General features: G+C 59.8%; 1 protein-coding gene across 18 annotated transcripts in view; it reads left to right on the top strand.

Moving 5' to 3' along the window:
* The window catches only part of HDAC5 (histone deacetylase 5), a 34,709-nt gene that overhangs the window by 9,653 nt on the left and 4,776 nt on the right, over nucleotides 1–20,280 (top strand). For 3 of the 18 annotated variants that reach the window (XR_009049929.1, XR_009049927.1, XR_009049928.1), the window contains exons 1-15: nucleotides 2,509–2,657; nucleotides 2,953–3,024; nucleotides 13,559–13,818; nucleotides 13,903–14,047; nucleotides 14,149–14,263; nucleotides 14,531–14,661; nucleotides 14,802–14,948; nucleotides 15,037–15,149; nucleotides 15,441–15,572; nucleotides 15,794–16,016; nucleotides 16,997–17,208; nucleotides 17,459–17,758; nucleotides 18,523–18,688; nucleotides 19,507–19,640; nucleotides 20,023–20,143. Coding sequence is in view for 15 of the 18 variants with exons in the window: in XM_057714612.1 (XP_057570595.1) it covers nucleotides 2,950–3,024; nucleotides 13,559–14,047; nucleotides 14,149–14,263; nucleotides 14,531–14,661; nucleotides 14,802–14,948; nucleotides 15,037–15,149; nucleotides 15,441–15,572; nucleotides 15,794–16,016; nucleotides 16,997–17,208; nucleotides 17,459–17,758; nucleotides 18,523–18,688; nucleotides 19,507–19,640; nucleotides 20,023–20,143 (2,358 nt within the window). In the remaining 3 variants the exon portion in view is untranslated. Of the gene's footprint in view, nucleotides 1–94; nucleotides 118–1,601; nucleotides 1,686–2,508; nucleotides 3,025–8,966; nucleotides 9,224–13,558; nucleotides 14,048–14,148; nucleotides 14,264–14,530; nucleotides 14,662–14,801; nucleotides 14,949–15,036; nucleotides 15,150–15,440; nucleotides 15,573–15,793; nucleotides 16,017–16,996; nucleotides 17,209–17,458; nucleotides 17,759–18,522; nucleotides 18,689–19,506; nucleotides 19,641–20,022; nucleotides 20,144–20,280 lie in introns of those variants that run through there. The other 15 variants (XM_057714610.1, XM_057714608.1, XM_057714620.1 and 12 more) reach the window with 10 other exon arrangements.

Genomic DNA, 20,280 nt, shown 5'->3' with positions numbered 1-20,280 from the left:
AGGAGGCCTGGGCCCAGCCTCCCAGGGAGGGAGCGAGCGAGCGAGGTCATTGCGGCTCTGGAGGTGCCAGCTTGTGACGCGGCTCCTGTTACCTGTGCTGGGCGTGTGCTCCGTAAGGTTTGTGGGATGACACATGGGAGGGCGAGATGCATGGGGATGAAGAGACATGAACCACAAGGAGAGGGGCTATAAAGCAAGAAGGACTGAGGTTAGACATTAGGAAGGCTTTGTTGCGTGACTTGAATCTCAGAAGAAGAAAAGACACTTGTCCCCATCCCAGGCCTCCTGTCTTATTCCCCTGGAGGATTCTGGGAACTACACAGCGTTGTCTGGCTGTGTCTGACACTTCACTTCCCACTTCAAGCTGTTACTGGAAGTCATAGTAGTGCTGGGAACTACCCTGAGCCCCCGGCTCTGGCCACCTCTGAGTGCCCAGTCTCCTGGGTGCTCCCAGCTTCCCTAAACAGGGAGCTGTGTTTCCTTAGATTTCGGATTGCTCCATGTTCTGGGGGCCCTGCTTTTGAGTCATTGTAACTGATGATTTCCTCTCTTCCCGGACAGGGCTTCCCTACCATATTCTCTGTGCCTGGGGCAGGCAGAGAGAGCCAGGACAGGGCTAGCCAGCCCTTCTGGTTGCTTTCAGCGTGGGTGGGTGGAGTCCTGGTTGGGAGGGGCTATTGCCCCCAGCTTTCTGGGTTCCCTCGAGTCTGCTGCTTGTCATCCCACTAAGGAGACCTTGAGCTTCCCTTCCCTTGCTCTTGAGAGAGCCTGGTTGGCCAGGATGAGGTTGGGGCAAGGGTGCTGAGCAAAGTCCCCAGACTTACCCTGAAATGTCCACCAATCCCAGTCCCCTGTGGGGAGCACTGCTCCATCACCAGTTTTCTAGAGTCTGCCCTGGCTGAGAAGCTGAGGTTCCAGAGCATTGTTTAGGTCCTATTGACCTCCAACTCCCCTAATATACATCTTGCCAGCCAGGGTAGGGCCTGCGAAAGCCCCCCTCTGCCACTTCCCCATCCATGTGATCCCCCCACCTGAGGGCAGGAGGCCCTTTTGCCGTCCCCAGCTGGCAGGAGCCACAGCCACTGTGTCCTTGGTTGGCCAGCTCCTCCTGGGCTCCCGACAGGAGGGTGAGGTCATCCAGTCCAGGGAGAGGACAGGTGTCCCTGGCTCCATGCCTTGAGTTGGGGGCAAGGAGGGGCCAGGAGGGGACTCCAAAATAGCAACTGTGACATCGGGAAGGGGGAGGGGGACACAGACCCAGGAATAACCAGGCTATTAAAAGGCTCCAGTGAGGTCAGGGGGCCAAGTGGGATCTCTGTATCCGTGGGAGGTACAACCTCAAGAGAAGAGATGGGCCAGCAGTGGACAGGGTAGGCGGGTGTCACCAGTCCTCATGGTGTGCTGGTCTTAGTTCCCATCGGGGCCCCAGGAGCTGGGGCTGCTCTGCCAGGCTTGGGGCTGGTGGGGAAGGGCTGGATGCTGGCAGCCCCTTGACTCTTCTTAGAGGGGCTCCAACCTCAAGTCTCTTCCTACCTGGGTACTGGGGGTCATCGTACCTGTTCATGAAAACCCTGGGGCAGCTTCATGTGCTCCCTGTGCAGGAGACAGTGGGCTGTGGTGGTTAGAGCTCAGACTTGAACTTCAGACATCCCAGCCCTACCACTGGAGCAGCTGTATGACCTAGGGTGAGTGACTTCATCGCTCTGTGCCTCAGTTTCCCCGTCTGCACCTATCTCCTGAGGCCATCGTGCAGAATAAACGAGGTGTTGTATATGCTGCTCTTAGCATTGCACCTGGTACATCACCATGGGAAGAGCTACCTGTGCTCTGAGAACAGGCAGGTGCTCCCAGGTTCCCTTCCCTGGATGGGGCGAGACCTGTCCAGGAAGTCTCCCTACCCCCTGGAAGGAAGCTGAGCAGCCTCTGGAGGTGACACCCCTCATGGGTAGGTGGGAGCTGCCGTTTACTGCTGCTCAGGGGTCTCCCTGCTGGTTGAGGGGGTGAGGAGGCACCTCCCAGCTCTAAAAGAGGGCAGAAGTTAAATCAACTCCCATCAGCTGTTAGAGGGACTCCAGGGAGGATGCAAGTTCAGGCGATGTGGCCCTGTCTGCCACCCTCTCCCAGACCCTTCCAATTCCTTTACCTGGTCTGGATGGCGAGAGGGCAGATAGAGGATGGAATCTGGCTTTTTGGTCTCTAGCCCCTCGCCTGCCAAGAGCAGTGCCAGAGCTGCTCCCAGATGCATGGGTATTCCAGCCTGTGCCCTTCCCCAGCGCAGTCTCTGGCCACCCGGCTCTGTGGCCTTGGCCCTGAGTGGAGGCCCTCCCCTGTTCCCATCCCCCTGCCTGGCGCTTCCTCCTGGGGTGGAACGCGCCTCCCCCTCCCCCCCCTTGGGGCCTCCGCCAGGCCCGGGCTCCTGGCAGCCGGCCGGCGGCTCCCTGAGCATGCTCCACCTATTTATAGACAGGGCCCTCCCCCAACTGCTATTTCAGTCTCCTGCCAGCTGCCGGCGGCTCATTCGGGAAGGAGGAGCAGGGAGCCGGGCCCAGAGCTGTCACCCAGGGCTGGGAGGGAACACAGAGAGCCCGCCTGCTGCTCAGCTCCCCTTCCTGTTCCCGGAGTGCTCGGCCGTACCCGCTCCTGGGAGCTCTGGAAAGGCCAGTGGTCGGATGCCCCTCTAGACCCGAGCTGGGCCTGTAGCTCCGGGGCTCCTGGCTCCTCCTGCCGCCAGGAGTGCCCAGGCCGGATGAGGGACCTCCCTGCAGCACGGGGCCCAGCAGCGGCGGCCTGAGGGAGCCCCTGAGCCGCGAGGGCCTCGCCTGACCACTTTCCCTTTGGCCGACTCCCCGCCTCGGGCGGCCCCCCCACCGGGCATGCTGCTGGTGCCCAAGGCTCAGGGGCTCGTGGAGATGCTGCAGACCATCTATGAGACGGAATCCTGTTTCTCAGCAGATGGGATGCCAGGCCGGGAACCAGCCTTGGAAATCCTGCCTCGGACCCCTCTACACGGCATCCCCGTGGCAGGTAAGTGCCTCAGCGTCCCCGCCTGCCCTCTGCCATCAGGCATCCTTGTCTCTGGGGCTGAGCATCTGCCTTCAGGTCTCACCCAGATAGGGTCCTGCTTAGATCTTTCTGGAGGTCTTTGTTGAGACGATGCACAGCCAGGGGAAGTGTGCTCATTGAGATGGGGCTTCCCTGCTTTCCCTGAGCCAAAACCTGCCCTCCCATCATGCCTTCCAGCTGTATTCTGCTGCATCTCTTGGAGCCCCTTTGGCGTCCGCAGAGTCGGTATCAGCTGCTGGGGGCTGTGGATTCCTAGAGCATGCTGGCCTAGTTGGCCCCATGGTCAGAGGGGAGGAAGTGGGTCAGTGACCTGCCTCCAGGCCACCTGCTCCCCAGGTCTAGACAAGGGAAGAAGCTATAGCTGGAGTGTTCATAAGAGGAAAGGCTACCCTCACTCCTCTGGCTGGGTTCCTGGGGTCAGAGGGTCCAGTGCAGTGATTTCTGCCAGTCTCCAGACAGGAGTGCTTTGGGAATCAGACAGCTGGGGAGGAGGCTTGATGCAGTTGTGGTAGAGGTAGGCAGAGGCTGGCAGCTGGGATGTTGGGGGCCTTGGCTCCTGGCTTCCCTGTCTCTCCTTCCCCTAGGCCTTGGTTTATTCTCAGCACATGAGGATGAAGGAATGTTGCTCAGGCTCATAGGGCTGAGGACTCCCTAGCCCTGCCACCTTCTCAGCAGGGACTTTTTTGGCTCTTGGCTGGGGGTGGGGTCCCCCAGAGCTGGGCAAGTCCTTCCCTCCCTCGCTGGAACCTGTTGGCAGCATCAGGCCTTCCTGGCACAGCTTCCCTACCAGGCCGGCACCACAAGATGCTTCCTCTAGGGAGGGGCCTACTGGACCCATGCCTGCTCGGCCCCTCCTGGCAGTGGCTTGGCACTTGGGTGTGGGTGTCTGTGTGTGTATGTATGGGGAGTCTTTGCCTCTGAATACATGGGTGTGGGTCCCAGGCCTTGAATTGCAAGGTGGGAGCCATGTGCCTGCACCAGTGCCAGTGTTTGGCTCTAAGCTGTTCAGGGATAAGGTGGCAGCTGGACTGGGATGTGTCAGAGGATGAAGGTTTGGGGAAAATTCAGAAAACTCTTCAAACAAGGCCTACCATCTGCCTGAGCCGGGATGCTGTGTAGTCTGCTAAGGTCATAGCATAACCCTGGGGACCAGCCCTGAGGGTGCCTGTGCAGGCCCCTGGGACAGGGTGGAACCCTGGGGCCTGCCGTGCAGTCTCTGCACACATCCCTGGGAGGATGTCTAGTGGAGCACACAGCTATAGCTAAAGACCTGCCTGCTCACCCCTCCTCTGAAGCCTCTGGGAGTCAAGGTGGTCTCTTGGAAAGCACAGGGCTGACGGCGCAGAGCATCTGCTTGGAGGCGGCTCCACCTCATTTGGCAGATGCCTTATCAGTCCACCCGTCCTGCCCTGGCCCCACTGTCCCTTGCCTCCCAGAGGCAGTTGGCGGTTGGCCTGAAGTTTCCCCCTCAGCGTATTCTCTCATCCTCTTTCAAGCTGGGCCCCAGAGTCCTTGCAGGCTGGAACCCTGCTGCCCCCATCCCTTCCCTAAGGCTCCCTGTCCCTGCATAGGCTGCCCCCCCGCCCCCGGCCCCAGCCAGTCCCGCTCTCCAGATCCCTGTGCCACCCCCCAGCCCCGGACACATGCACACTGCCTAGCCTTCTGAGCGGTGGCGTGGTCCATGCTGGCAGGAGGGAGGCGTGAGTCACCTCAGCGGCTCGGGGAGAGGGCTAAGAATGTTCCCCCTGCGCAGCTCTGATGCTGTGTCTGTGACGCGGCTGGGGACAGATATAGGCCTGGAGCTCTGCTGCCTGGTTTTTTTTTTTGGACTCTGGAATGTAAATAGATGTTTCAAATAGAAACGCTTTAACCTTTGGGTTAAAAAAAAAATCCACCCCGGATAAACACGGCCATGAGGGCCCAGGCAGCCTGGTGTTCCCCCCCGCGCCCCCCCCCCCCCAATCTTTTGATCCGTCTCCAGACAGGATGCAGAAGCCTGTGGCTAAAAAAGCAGGTGTCCAGGGACGCTTCTTGGGCAGTGTGTATCGCCAGGGTTTGAGGAAGAGGGGCTTCCCAGGGTGGGTGTCTGTCCTGAACTCCTTGCCCACTCCAGCAGCAAGTCTTTGGAACCCTATTTTCGGGGCATCCCTGGCTCCCTGGACTGTGTTGTGCGCACTTAGCACAGTGCCTGGCACATGGATGAATGAATGTTGCTTGAGGGGACTGGCATCCAGGGTTGACAGCAGGATTCCTGGGTTCTATTCTGGGGCTTGGCCCTCTGGGTGAATAGACAGATATGGTAAGTTGCCCCAGTGGGTGAGCCAGAGTCTTGGCAGGCGAGCCCACAGAGGATGCGGGTTGCTCTTTGCTGTTCCTGCTTGAGGACGGGGACAAATCACAGCTTCTGCTGGTGCTGTCAGGTCTTCCTTGGTGGCTGGGGTCTCTGCCTGGCTCCCCCTGCAGCAGCCCAGCACACAGTGAGCACGTCCAGGCTTGGTCCCGGCTCGGGGAGCCCGGGAGCTTGAACTCTGGTGTGGAATCCCCAAGGATGCAGTGCTGGGGGATCCCCTGCCTCCCTTCCGATGGGCCTTGGATTTCCCTCTGGCCTGGACTGAGCAGAGCTGCTACTTGGGCAACGTACAGGCATGGAGGAGGAGTCTTCTTTCCCTAGTGAGGGAGGGTGTGAATCCCACTTATGCCAGCAAGGGATGCTTTGAATGTTGGGAAGTGCCATGGGGTTTGGGTTTGGTATTGGGGTTTCCCGTGGATATTCTTAGTCACGTTCTTCATGCCATTCCGAGCTTGGCTAGATAGGTGGCTGTGTAGGTGTAGGGGTGCGGGAAAGTTGGAAGTGCAAGACTGGGGTGGGAAGGGAATTAATATTTTAATGTACTAAATGATGGGTATCGGGTGCTTTCCTTACCTGTCTGCTTTGGAAAGGTATTAATAGCTATGTTTTACAGTTGAGAAGGATCTGAGAGGTTAAGGAACTTGTCCAAGGTCACAGAGTAAATGACAGCTTCAGGATTGTCAGACTCAGGTCTTTGTGTAGGGCCACTGCTTACCCACATAAGAGCTTCCCTCTGCAAATGTTTTAGAGGCAGCCCTTCTTCCAGGTGGCTGTATCCTCATGCCAGAGTGCATAGCTTAGTGTTTGGAGTATGGGCTAGATTTTAGCCCCCAGCTTACCCTTCAGTTGTATGTCCTTGTGCAGTACACAACCTGCACAACCTTGTGTGGTGGGTCTGTCTTTGTGCTTCCATAGTTTGTGCTCCTAGACGAGAGAGACCATTCTGGCCTTGAGGGGCTCTTGAGGTTTCTGGGGAGAGACTGTTTTCTATAAATACTAGGGGCTGGTAGATCAGCTATTTCCCTCCCTGTAGGGGTTTCGGCCCGAGGGAGAGAAGGGAACTCAGGAACAAAGGTGAACGCCCTGTCCCATTCAGACAGCCTCCCCTGCCCCCCTCCCCTCCCACCTCATCCCCTCTTCTTGTTTTTGAGACCCTCAGCTGTCCCTTCCCTGCTGCACAGCTGCCAGACAGGAAATCAGATTAACCATGTCCACACACAGCTGTAACAGCTGTCAGGTTGGCAGCAGAAATGAGTGCCGCCAGCCAGGGGACACTGTGAGAAAGTAGTTCTCAAACTTTCAGTTGCCACAGAATCACCAGGCGGATATATTAAAATACAGATTCTCAAGCCTTACCTCACCCCCCAGCCCAAGGTTCAGATTCCATAGGGCAGCCCAGGAACCAGCATTTTTAACACATCTCAGATGATTCTGATGTAAGTAGGCTCAGACCGTGCTTGGAGGAAGGGCTTTGTGCACAGGGGTCCTGTGGACTGGGGTTATGGGGCCTAGCAGCCTGCCAGTGGGTGTCAACAATCTCTCTGAAAGGCCTCGGTGGGCTTTGGGACTCTCGGGAGAAGGGCCTGCTGCAGAGGGAGGGAAGCGGTTGCTCCAGTCAGAGTCCGATCCAGCTTCCAGCAGCCTGGCAGTCTGGAGATGGAGGATGTCTGGAGATGGAGGATGTGTTGAGACACTGGGGAGCAGGTGTCTAAACCCCAGCAGGGTAGGGGATTATGACAAGTGGCCAGGGGGACAGGGCGCCCTGCTGGATGCTCTGAGCTGGGCTGTGCGTGGGGAGTGGAGGCAGAGCTCCTGCCCTGGGGCCCCTGCTGTCCACCCCAGGTGTGGAGCGAGCAGTCCCAGCAACAGCTGCAGACTCTGAATGGTTAGTGTGCCTTTTAATTGCCTCTAGCTTAGTGCCCAAGTGTTTGGAAATGACTGGGCTGGGAGAAGTGAGTCTCCTTCTCCAGATAGCAGCTCAAGACCAGTGACTAACTCTGTTTTTGCTGATGAGACATGCTTTGTGCCTTCCACCAGGGCTCTGTATCCCTTAAGCTTAAGGTCCTAGAGAGGCACGGTCTACCTCAAGGTTTCTGGGGGTTCTGTTCACTTGGCCCCCTCTTCCCTTACACTTCTGGCTCTGGTGTTCTGAGGGCCAGCCAGGTGCCCCATCTAGATCCCCAGATCCTTCATACAGAGTTTGGCTCCCTGCTCTCATTCAATTCAGGGACAGCCTTCAAGATTTCTCCTGTTTTTTTCTGGGAGGCAAGAGAGAGCCAGAAGATCCAAGGGTAAGCCCCGGCTCCTCTGCCTCCTTTCCTGGTGACTGGGTGAATTTCTTTCATCCCTGGCTTTACTTTCCTCCTCTGTCACTGGGGGGATTGAGGGGTTGACCCTGCTGGCCCTTCCTTCAGTGACATTCTAAGAGTCTTTGAAATCAGTTTCACGTTGCTTCTGCTTAAGAGGGGCTTAGGGTCTCCTGAGTCCTGGCCCGAGGAGGATGTAGAATGGTACTGGGGAGAGGGGTGGCACCTGCAGCAGGCATAGCAAAGTTAGATACCTGGAAAAGCTTTCTGACTGCTGGGAGCTGGGGCCCCAAGAGCAGGGACCAAAACTTGTATTCATCTGTGTTAAGTAATGCTCTTAAGGGACTGAGGGATCCCACCGCTGTGGGCTGAGCCTCAGAAGACAGGATGGCCCTTCTTGGAGGTAGCAAGGCAGGGGAGGCAGGAGAGACAGGCTAGAAGCGCTGCCTTCGGGAGGAGGCTCTTCCCAGGGATGCCTCCTCCAGTGCTGGGATCCAGCTGCCGGCTGCTCTAGCTTGTGTTGTGTGGGGCCCACCGGAAGGGCTTTGATTGGGACAGGACCACAGAGTGACCTTGGGACAGAGATGAGAGAGCTTAGGCTTCATCCCGGCAGAGGTCTGAGCCTGGCTTCCTTAGAGTTCAGGCTGTCTGTGAACTTGTCCCCACATCATTCTAAGTATTTTATTTCATGCACTTCAGCAGCATTCTCAAAAGTGGTCCACAGGCTTCACTAGACCGCCAAAGGGGTCCAGGACACACAAAAATGTCAGGAGCCATTAATAGCCTCGACTAGTACCTCCTGAGATTTTCCCAGGCTCTGTGCCAAGCGCCACTGCATGTGTTATCTCTCTGGAGCCCTAGCTGCTTTGGGGGGGGGGGTGCTGCTCTTCCTCCCATTTTACAGATGCTCGCACAGAGCACAGGGAGGGGCTCGGTGTTCTGCCCTAGGAAGTGGCAGAGCCTTACTTGAACCCTGGTGTTCTCTCACTCCAGAGCCCTCGCTCTTAACCATTATGTGATGTGTGTTCGCTTGTGTTTCATGGGGAGTTGGGAAAATTGCTAGGTGAGAGTCACCCCCAGCTCGCACATGTGGAAATACTGTCTGCATTGTGGTAGAACCTGTCGAGCCTAAATTGGCCTGGCTAGTCACGTAAGAGCACAGAAATAGATCATGGGAAACCGTCCTTGGTGGGGAGGGGTCATCGGCGTCACGGGGAGGAGTGTGAAATGCTGTTCCCTGCCTCCTTCTAAAATCCCTCAAGGCCAGCAAAGGGACAAGAGCCTTTTCCCATTCTCCAGAGGGACAGAACAAGGTCCTTAGACATTTAAGGAAGCTGCTGACTCCCCAGCCGGCTGAGGGAGCTCCTGAGGGCCTGGGTGCTGGTGGAAGGCACTGCCCTCTAGGGTGGGCTGCCAGCCTGTTGCTCTCCAGAGGGGCTGGTTCCCCAGGGCTGCCTCTTGCCGAGCACCTGGGATGCCCCGCATCGGAGTTAGCGCTGCACAGGTCAGTGTTCAGGAGCCCATCTGGGCCGGGAGTCAGGACACCTGGGTTTGAGTCCCTGCTGCCTAAATGGTGGGATTTCCTGCACAGCAGCCTGAGAGGCTTGATTTCCTCATCTGTTACGAGGCACCTGAAACAGATGATCTCAGAGCCCCCTTTCTCCCTCTCCTCTCTGTTCGTTGCGGGTAGCTCTTCAGATCCAGGGTTTATCTGCAGAGGCCTCACTTTCATCCTGTGTAGATGTTCCAAACCGCTTAATGTGCCCCCTTCCTCGTACTGTCCGTACCCTGGCTCCCCTCCTTCCCCGAGCCTTCTGTGGCTGGTGACTCCCAGCAGCAGGGTCTTTTTAGAGCCAAATGTTAAGCTTCTTAGCTCTGCCGGGTGGGTCCACACACTGTGGTGCCCCCTCCCTCCAGGGCTTCTCCAGGGCGGAAACTCAAGGTGCCATTTCTCTGCCGCTAGGGTTTGGGTCACAGGGACCCTGGAGTTGGTGACTTCTCCAAGAGAAGGCTGGGAGCTGGGGCACGGCCTGTGGTCTGTTCAGAGCAGGAGGGAGGCTTGACCTTGCTCTTGGGCAGCTAGATCTGTTTTTTATTTTGAACCAAAAGGTGCTGCTAAAACCTGTTCCTTGTGTCCGAGAACCCCTTGTCTGCTCGGGGACAGTGTCCCTTTGCCTGGGCACTCTCTTTTTAGCCTAAGCCTGTGCTGACAGTCATCCCAGAGGTTACCCTGTCAGCACCTGCGTCATCCTCCACCTTCCCTGCACTCCCCCCCGCCGCCCCCCCCCCAGGGGCCGGGCTGTCCTTGGTTGTGCTGCCCGAAGAATCTGCTGCGGGAGCCCCCACTGGGCTGATGGGGCGATGGGGTTCGTGGAGTGATCCGAAGCCCAACTGGATGGGAAATAAGTATCACTAAAGTGTCACTGGCACTGTTCAGTGGTACCCATGAGCTGGGCAGGGTGGTCCCCTCTAAGCCAGAGCCTGGTGCGTGCCGGGGTGGGGGGGCCCTCTGATAGCTGTCCACCCAGCGGCCTGGGCTGGGGCTTCTCCAGGGAGGCAGTGCTGGTTAGTCCTACCAAGGTCAGAGGGCAGGGTGCTGTTCTTGCTTGCTCCTAAAGCCACAGCTCCCAGAAGGCAGGGTCGGAGTCCCCAGAAGGGGTGGAGTTTGGAGCGGGGCAGACCTGGACCCTTCTGTCTGCCTCTGCAGGAGGTCCCTGTGTCAGTTGCTGGCTTCCTCTCGTGCTCTGTCAGGAGGAGGCCTGGGGTGGGGGGCTGTGCCCTCCCACGTGACCCCTTCCCTGGCCTTTGCTAGCCAGAGCCCCCAGCCTGTCTTCTTAGGGACTCGTGTTCCTCCACCGACTTTCTTCCCTTTCCAGAGGTCCTCCTGCCTTTCTCGCTCCACCAGGAGGCGGTCGAGAGCCTCCTGCTGTCACGACACACCCATTGCCCCTTCCAGGTGCTTGGGTCTCATGGCAGCCACTGCCACGTGCTCTGCTCATGCCACGCTGGCAGAGGGCACAGATCCTCGAGGGGTGGCGAGGCCGGCCACCCTCTAGGTTTTGTGCCAGGAACACTGCATTTGGGGGGCTCTGTGCCTGCCCCCAGCCTCTCCCTGACTCCAGCTGCCCAGCCGCGGCTCCTCCCACCTCGGGTGGAGCCGGGTGACTACCTGGCAGACCCACCGGGTGCAGCATCCTGTCCTGGCCCCACAGGGCCTGCAGATTAATATTCTCCAGTCGCCTGTGCTTCCTGCTTGTGTGGGAACAAGGCTGTGTGGCGCAGCCCGCTGGCCGGCCCGCCGCCTGCGTACCAGGGGGGCTGCGGCTGTGACTGTAGCGCAGGACCCAGCATCTCTGCTGCGGTGGCGGCGGCGGCGGCCGCTGTGCAGGAGCCCCGGTGGGAGAGTCCCCTCGCCTGAGCCCGTGCCCTCTCTGCAGGGCTCCTGCAAGGGAAGCCAGCACTGCTGGCAGCAGTTCCAGCCCAAGCAGGGTTATCTGCTGGGAGCCAGGAGCGCTTGGACCCCTGCCCTTCCCTGGGCGGGCAGGCTGGCATCCGGCTCCCGCAGCCCCAGCACTGCTGGGAGCAGCAGGTTGAAGCCTGTCCACCTCTTGGCTGAGTGATCTGAGTGCCACAGGCCAAGCCAGCCTTGCCTAGGAACAGAGAACGCTCTGGCCAGCTGGGGGCCTTGCTGCGTGTTTCTAGGGCTGGGGACACCCGAGGCTGGCTGCTGGTTCCTCGCTGCCACCCGCTTTTGCATGCTGGGCAGGGCTGGCGACCTCCAGAAAGGGCCTCTGCAGTTTCCCAGGGCCTTTCCTCCTGGTGCTGGGGCAGGACATGGGTTGGGAGGGAAAGTGAGTGAAGTGAGTGTGTGCGTGTGTGTTTGTGTGTGTGTGTGTGTAACCCTACCCTCCTGGCCACATCTAGCCACTCCTGCAGATGTGGCTCTGGCCTCGTGGCCGCAGAGTCGTCAGTGTGGCTGGCGGGCAAACCACAGAGGAATGTGCCTGGCAGTGCTGGGGGATGAAGGGCTGGTGGGGAGCGAGAGGGATACTGTGCTCAGGCTACCTTTCCTCTCCCACCTCCAGTGGGTCCCAGGGGCCATGTTCAGCCACGAGGGTAGTATGGCCTTGGCCTTCAGCAGGCCTTGGCCCTGCCTTGGTGACACTCACTTGGTGCAGGCTCCATGGAGAGATCCAGGCTCACAGACTGCAGTGGGTGTGGGAGCCTCTCTTAGCTCAGCCCTTAGCCCCCCTCCCGGCTCCCTCTCCGCTGCTGATAAGGGGTGGCAGTGGGGGCCTGGGCAGAGGCCTGCTCGCGAAGGCAGAGGACATTGGTCACTGTTAGGATGGTGGGGTCTTTCCTTCTCCAGGCCTGGGCTGGAGTGGGCCTCCTTGCCACCAGAAAGTCTTCCCAGTTCCCTGTGGCCTCCCTGGGCTGGAGTGGGGAAAGTGAGGGCTGTCTTTGGAGAAAGAAGTGGAAAAGAAACAAAACGGCCTGGCCCTGCCTCTCTCACTTCCTCCTTCCTAGGCAGCGGGTAGCCTGCCTTCCCTTTCCTGCCGGCATCAGGAGGCTTGTGGGGTGTGGGCTGGGCTTGGGGCTCCCTGCTGGTGTGGTGTTTGCCCAGTTGTCCTGGCAACCACAGGGCAGTGGTGGGGAGTGACATTCAGTGACCAGAGGACAGTGTACAAGGATCAAGAGGTTGAGACCCATCTTTCCCATAAGCGCATTGGAATCTTTTGCCACCCCCTGGGGCCCCTTGGCCCGTGGTCCGCATGGGGGCCTGGACCCAAGGTCTTGAGACCCAGCAGGTCCCTCCACCCCTCTCCCCTTCCCACCGAGTTCTCCCTGGGACTGGAGTTCTGGGATCTCTGCCTGGGCTCCAGCCCCCCCCCCCCCCCATTACCCTTCTTCCTGTCTGATTCCCTTTCCTTTCCTGTCTCCTCCTCCCACCTCCTCCCTGCGCCTGCCTGCCCATTCTCTCTCTCCTGCCCCCCTCCCCCCCAGGCACAGCTGCTGTTTGGCTCACGCTATATATAGCGGCATTTTCAGGGTAATTACAATAAAACTGTTGAAAGGAGATAATCCAGCAAAGGAAGCGAGTCTGACTCCCAGCCCCCTCCTGTCCCCGGTGTGGTGCAGCCCTGCACCCCCTTTCCCTGTGGCCTCCTGCTCCCGCCCCACCCCCATTCCCATAGCTCTCCCCACCCCCCTCTGCCCCCTCGGCCCTAGCTGAGTGTGGGGCAGAGAAAGGGGGAACAGATGGGGATGTCCAGAGGGTCCCTACAGGCCTCTCCTGGGCTTCCTGAGGTCCCTGGCTGTCAGTCCCATCAGCTCTAGAACGCCTGTGCCTCGGTTTCTCCTGTAGTACAGGCCTCTTGGTGGGGATTGTGTGGTGTTGAGAGGTGGGGGAGGAGGCACCGGAAGGACAGTGGTTAAAAGCACAGGATTTGGATTCACATCTTGGTTCCCTGATCACCTGGATGTACGTCTTTGGTCATGTTACTTAAACCTTTCTCAAGCTCAGTTTCCTCATCCCTAAAGTAAGTCACATAAGGTGGCCTTAACTATCAATGATGATATTCTGTGTTGAACACTCATGATCTTCCAGGTACCCTGCTTTGCTTACGCACAGTTTCTTAGTGAAGTTCATGGCTTCGGTCTCATTTAATTGAGGCAAAAGGCTGCATTCACGGAGCAGAGGGATTTGATTTCCCCTCCTCTCTATTCTCTTTGGGTCTAGTCGTCCTGCCTGGTAACTTTCTGGGCTTCAGGCATGGCACCAGGGCCCCGTGGGGTCTGGGATGGCCCGCTGACCCCTTCCTGTCTCTTCTCCCCGCAGTGGAGGTGAAGCCGGTGCTGCCAGGAGCCATGCCCAGCTCCATGGGGGGCGGGGGAGGAGGCAGCCCCAGCCCCGTGGAGCTGCGGGGTGCTCTGGCAGGCCCCGTGGACCCCGCGCTGCGGGAGCAGCAGCTACAGCAGGAGCTCCTGGCGCTCAAGCAGCAGCAGCAGCTGCAGAAGCAGCTCCTGTTCGCTGAGTTCCAGAAACAGCACGACCACCTGACCCGGCAGCATGAGGTCCAGCTGCAGAAGCACCTCAAGGTGAACGAGGGAGGGCGCGGGAGTGGGGGGGGCACCCAGACCTCTGGCCCCCGCCCGGACCCGGCTCACCCTGCGCCCCCGCAGCAGCAGCAGGAGATGCTGGCAGCCAAGAGGCAGCAGGAGCTGGAGCAGCAGCGGCAGCGGGAGCAGCAGCGGCAGGAGGAGCTGGAGAAGCAGCGGCTGGAGCAGCAGCTGCTCATCCTGCGAAACAAGGAGAAGAGCAAAGAGAGTAAGGCCCGGGGCCTCCTGGGGCCAGCTGGGACTCCTGCCCTGCCTCGCGCCTCCCGGCTGCGGGGTCCTGGCCCCAACTCCCTGTGCCCTGCCCCGCAGGTGCCATCGCCAGCACTGAGGTGAAGCTGCGGCTCCAGGAATTCCTCCTGTCGAAGTCAAAGGAGCCCACGCCAGGCGGCCTCAACCATTCCCTCCCACAGCATCCCAAATGCTGGTAATGGCCCTCGGCAGGCGTGGGTCGCAGAGGTGTCCTGGCTGCGGGATGGCAAGAGGCTCCTGGCCTGAAGCCATCTGGGGGCCCTGCGGTCTCTCCTAGGAGATGAGACTCCGCTCCTGGTTTCTGTCCTCACTGCCCTCCCCGGGATCCATTTCCTGTCCCCATATGCAGTGGACGTTTCATGCACGTAGACGGCTCGGTGGCAGGTCCAGCCGGCTGGGTGATAAGCTAGATCTGTTTCCATCTCCTCCCTCCACCGTGCAGGGGAGCCCACCACGCTTCTTTGGACCAGAGTTCCCCTCCCCAGAGCGGCCCCCCTGGGACGCCTCCCTCCTACAAACTGCCTTTGCTTGGGCCCTACGACAGCCGCGATGACTTCCCCCTCCGCAAAACAGGTGAGTGAGTGCCACCTGCCTCCCAGGGTATGGGGGGGGGGTGTGCGGGTCAAGACGCGGAGGTGGGAATGTGGAGGGGCCAGGCTGCAGGTGTGTCCGTCTGTGTGGATATGTCTGAGCCCCAGCTGCCCCCTCCCCAGCCTCCGAACCCAACTTAAAAGTACGTTCGAGGCTAAAGCAGAAGGTGGCCGAGCGGAGAAGCAGTCCCCTCCTGCGTCGCAAGGATGGGACTGTCATTAGCACCTTTAAGAAGAGAGCTGTTGAGATCACAGGTGCTGGGCCTGGAGGTAAGGGCTCCTCTCCTGTCCCTGTTCTGAGGGCCGGGGAGTAGGGGTGGCTCTGAGCAGGCCCCGGTGACAGCCACTTCTCCCATAGTGTCAGCCGTGTGTAACAGCGCGCCAGGCTCCGGCCCCAGCTCTCCCAACAGCTCCCACAGCACCATCGCCGAGAATGGCTTTACTGGCTCAGTCCCCAACATCCCCACCGAGGTACAGGCCCACCAAGGGCTGGGTGGGTGGGCCAGAGCTGCTTTCTGTCCTGTCCAGTCTGTCTGGCTGAGAGTGTCCGGCAGGGACCTCTCTGTCCGCGTGGACAGGCTAGAGGGACCTATTACCTGGAAGTGGGATCTGTCCCTTGGGCCTCTGGCTGGCTCTGATCTCCCAGTCCCCCCAGGTGGGGCTTGGTACAGGAAGAGGGGCACCATTCAGAGCCCTCATCCTTGGCCCCAAGTGGCCCCCCTTTGCCTGCTCTCATGCTTGTCTCTCTCGACTGCTCCCCAGATGCTCCCCCAGCACCGGGCCCTCCCTCTGGACAGCTCCCCCAACCAGTTCAGCCTCTACACGTCTCCCTCTCTGCCCAACATCTCCCTAGGGCTGCAGGCCACGGTCACTGTCACCAACTCGCACCTCACGGTAAGTGCAGGGCACATACCCTGTCCTCCCTCTGGGGTTGAAGTCTTTGGTCCTGGATGCCCCCGGCTGGGGCATTTGTCTTCCCGAGGTCCTGATGGAGATCAGACGGCCCTCCCCCAGAGCTGGGGGGTGGGCAGAGGGTAGGTGAGGGATGCTGGTCCAAAGTCAGCAGGACTGGGGGCAGTATAAACCCCTCCCTCATCTGCACCTCCCCTCCCCAGGCCTCCCCGAAGCTGTCGACGCAGCAGGAGGCCGAGAGGCAGGCCCTCCAGTCCCTGCGGCAGGGTGGTGCCCTCACGGGCAAGTTCATGAGCACATCCTCCATCCCTGGCTGCCTGCTGGGCGTGGCGCTGGAGGGCGACACGAGCCCCCACGGGCATGCCTCCCTGCTGCAGCACGTGCTGCTGCTGGAGCAGGCCCGACAGCAGAGCACCCTCATCGCTGGTGAGTGGGTGGGCAGCTGTGCAAGGAGGGGGTGTCAGGTGCCCCCATTCTGAGGGCTCAAGGAAGGACCAACTGTCAGGGAGAAGTAGCCAGGGATACTCACCAGCCCTGTCAGAGCTCCCCTCAATGACATCATTGATTTCTTCCACGTTGTACAGACGTTATTGAGTACCTGCAGCCGGCCAGGCACTGTTCCCGACATCTGCCATCGTAATGGAGCTCACATTCCAGAGCAGTGCTGTCCAGTAGAAATATAATACAAGCTGCATACGTACTTTAAAGTATTCCAGTAGCCATGTTAAAAAATGTAAAAAGAAACAGGTGAAATTAATTTTAATGATGTATACTTAGTATATTTAGGGTGCTATCATTTGCATATATAATGAGTATAAAGAATTAGCAGTGAAATCTTTTACTTTGTGTTTCATACTGTCTTTGAAATCTGGTGCGTATTTCACACGTAGAGCCCATCTCAGTTTAGAGAGGCCATGTTTCAAGTGCTTGGTGATCACGTGTGTCTGGCAGCTATGGGATTGGACAGCACAGCTCTGGACAATCAGCCCCTAAGTAGCTGGTGGCATCCGAAGAGGTTCTGCTTAAAAGACACGTGATCCTGGTCCCAGGCTTCCCAGCCGGGTGGGATCCATGTCCATGATCGGGGAGGTCTTGCAGCTGGGGAGAGAACTAGTCACTGTTCACGCATATGGAGGGCCCGGGACTATCCTTGCAAGTGTAAGTGAATCAAAGGGTGAGAGCTATGAATCCAGAAAGGCTTGCTGGAGGTGGTGGTTCTGAGCTGCGAATATTCAGCTGTGGGGAGGAGAAAGAATGGGGCTCAGGTCTGGGGTGCGCGTGCTCCAGGCCCCTGCCGGGTTTTTCCTGAGTATGTCGGTGGTGCTGTTCTGGAAGGAAAATCTCGGTGGGAGTGGGGAGCCTGGTGCCCCGACAGTGATGGTAACCTCCCTCTCCCCACCCCACAGTGCCGCTCCACGGGCAGTCCCCGCTGGTGACAGGTGAGCGCGTGGCTGCCAGCATGCGGACGGTGGGCAAGCTCCCGCGGCACCGGCCCCTGAGCCGCACTCAGTCCTCGCCGCTGCCCCAGAGCCCCCAGGCCCTGCAGCAACTGGTCATGCAGCAGCAGCACCAGCAGTTCCTGGAGAAGCAGAAGCAGCAGCAGCTGCAGCTGGGCAAGGTGAGTTGGGAGAAACCAACCTCCAGGGCCGTGCCGGAGGCGGGACACCAAGGGCGCCAGGCTGGCAACGGGCTGACCACTGCCCGGGCTGCATCCGAGGCGCCGCCTTGCCTTTTTCTAATTCACGTCGAAGCTCTGTATGGGCTGGGCGGCTGCCACGGAGAGAGGAGGGAAGGATAGAACCTCCTGGGCCGCAGGCTGCATGGCTGCGCCCCCTCCCAGCTGATGTGCCTCTTTGCTCTGTTCCCAGATCCTCACCAAGACTGGGGAGCTGCCACGGCAGCCCACCACCCACCCCGAGGAGACAGAGGAGGAGCTGACGGAGCAGCAGGAGGCCTTGCTGGGGGAGGGAGCCCTGACCATCCCCCGAGAAGGCTCCACGGAGAGTGAGAGCACACAGGAAGACCTGGAGGAGGAGGAAGAGGAGGAGGACGAGGAGGAGGAGGAGGAGGAGGAGGAGGAGGACTGCATCCAGGTCAAGGATGAGGAGGGCGAGAGTGGTGCTGAGGAGGGGCCCGACTTGGAGGAGTCCAGTGCTGGTTACAAAAAGGTGCCCCCCTCCGCCTCAGTCCTTGAGCCCCACCCCCTCTGTCCTCCCGCCACCTTTCTACCTTTGCCATTCCCTCTCCCCAGTCTGCCGTTTCCAGGCTCTGAAGGAGTAACTTTTTAAGAGAGCAAAAGGGGAACAGGAAAGACACAAGGGGCTGTGGAAGGGAGGGAGCTGCTTGTGTCCGTGTCGGAGCTGTCTGTGCCCTGTCTGCCAGCCCCTCCCTGTGTCTGTGACTGCCCCCACCTGTCTGCTTCTGTGTGTGTGTGTGTGTGTGTGTGTGCCCGCGCGCGTGCGGGCACACACATGCACACTCGCATGCACATGCTCTGTGTATATCTGCGTTTCTGCCTGCGTAGGGCCGGTTGTGCGTGCATTTGTACACACACGCCCCCGCTGTTACTACAGTCTGCCCTGGCTCCTAGCGCGCACTCCATTCATTGCGGACACAGCTGAGCCCTCCGGGCCTGACTCATCCCACCCCCTCCCACACCCCCGTCCCTCCCAGCCTCTTACCTCAACGCTACTCCAATAGCATGACTCATCACGCCCCCCCATCCCTCCCCATCTCCTCGGAGATGGAGATGGAGATGGAGATGGCTAAGGCTGAAGTGTCTCCTGTCCCTGGAGGGAGGAGGCGGGGGAAGGAGGAGATCTGGAAGAGAAGGGCTGGATTCAGGCCCCCCGGGAGGCCCCAGGGCACCTGTCCTCACTTCCATCTCAGACTGAGCCTCACTCAGGCTCCCTCCCACTCTCCTCCTACCCAGATGTTTGCAGATGCCCAGCCGCTGCAGCCGCTGCAGGTGTACCAGGCACCCCTCAGCCTGGCCACTGTGCCCCACCAGGCCCTGGGCCGCACCCAGTCCTCACCTGCTGCCACTGGGGGCATGAAGAGCCCCCCAGACCAGCCCACCAAGCACCTCTTCACCACAGGTGAGCCGCCCCATGAGCTGTCCTTACAACCATGTGTCGGGGGCGGGGGGGGGGGGGGGGGGGGGGTGGGCCTGTGCATGGCCTCCAGCCTTGGGTATCCTGAAAAGATAAGACATAGCCCCTGCCTTGGAGGGATGGAAAGCAGGCCTTGGCTCTCTCCCTGTGCACCATAGCTACCTGTGGTAGCGGTGGCAGCCTCTGCCTCCCTGGGAGGGTGGTGGGTGTCCCTACCCCCTGGGGCAGTGTCTTTTTCAGGGTCCCCACCCCACAACCGCTGAGGGACCACCAATCTTGTGCCCTCAACACACAAGCCCTGGAGGCCTGGGTGCAGGGAGCCCACTGTCTCAGCTAGGTCCTGCTCTTCCAGCTCCCTCTCTTCTCTATGAGGTTAAGTGTGAGGCCATTGCAGAGGGCTCTTCCGTGTGCAGCTGCCCTGTGCTGGGCTCTGAGGGGACACAGGTGCCTGAGGGTGGTCCCGACTCACCAGTGGGGAGGTGGGGGGGTAGAGGGGCAGCCCACACGGGCTGTGACAGGAGGGGGAAGGCAGCACGTACCATGAGGTCAACGCCGATGGGAGTGTCAAGGGCGGCCTGGGGGAGGCTTGAGGAGCAGGGAGGCTTTCGATAGGTGGTGATGGGGGAAAGGAATTTCAGGAGAGAAGGGGGGCAGGTGTGCGGGAGGGCAGCTGGGGTGGCCGTGAGGAGGTGCTGGGACCAGGGTGGGCTGGGGAGAGCTCGTGAGCTCTGCCGAGGATGGCGGGGGCCAGGCTGGGACATGGCCCAGAGCAGTGCTGGCTGACGGGTGTGTCTCCGGCCCAGGCGTGGTCTACGACACGTTCATGCTGAAGCACCAGTGCATGTGCGGGAACACACATGTGCACCCCGAGCATGCCGGCCGGATTCAGAGCATCTGGTCCCGGCTGCAGGAGACAGGTCTGCTCAGCAAGTGTGAGGTAAAGGAGCCCCTCCTTCCAGCCTCCACCTCAACCCCAACGAAAGCCGCGGTGTTTCCCCTGTCGGGGAAGCCTTTGTCTGGGTCTCTTCCTCATTCTCTCTTCAACCCCTGACTTCAGGGCCAGGCCCCCCAGGCACCTCTCAGCTCCATCCCTTGTAGCCTGCTTCCCCCGTGGTCCCCAGCTGAATGGGGGAGGGTCCTGGACTGGGGTCCCTGGGGGACCGGGGCATCCTGTCTCAAAAACCTTTGGATCTCCTGAGGCTAGAGAGTGGCTCTGTGTGCCCCTGGCTGTGGGGCAGAGAGAGAGGTTGGGCCTCGGGGCAGCAGGGCCTGCGGTGTCATCCCTCTCACCGGCCTCTCCTCCTGCTCTCCCCTGCCAGCGGATCCGGGGTCGCAAAGCCACGCTGGACGAGATCCAGACGGTGCACTCCGAATACCACACCCTGCTCTATGGGACCAGCCCCCTCAACCGACAGAAGCTGGACAGCAAGAAGCTGCTCGGTGAGCTAGCTGGCTGGCTGGTGGGGGGGTGTGCGCCGGGCCAGATCTGCTGCCCCGGTAGGTTTGGGGGCTGTCAGGAAGACCACCGCTGGGGTAGCCAAGTGGGTCGCCATGGATATAGCTGCTACACTGCACGC

The sequence above is a fragment of the Hippopotamus amphibius genome, chromosome 17 (assembly GCF_030028045.1).
Source record: "Hippopotamus amphibius kiboko isolate mHipAmp2 chromosome 17, mHipAmp2.hap2, whole genome shotgun sequence".
NCBI lineage: Eukaryota > Metazoa > Chordata > Mammalia > Artiodactyla > Hippopotamidae > Hippopotamus > Hippopotamus amphibius.
Note: the sequence above shows the minus strand (reverse complement) of the source record. Positions and strands in the feature narration are given on the sequence as shown.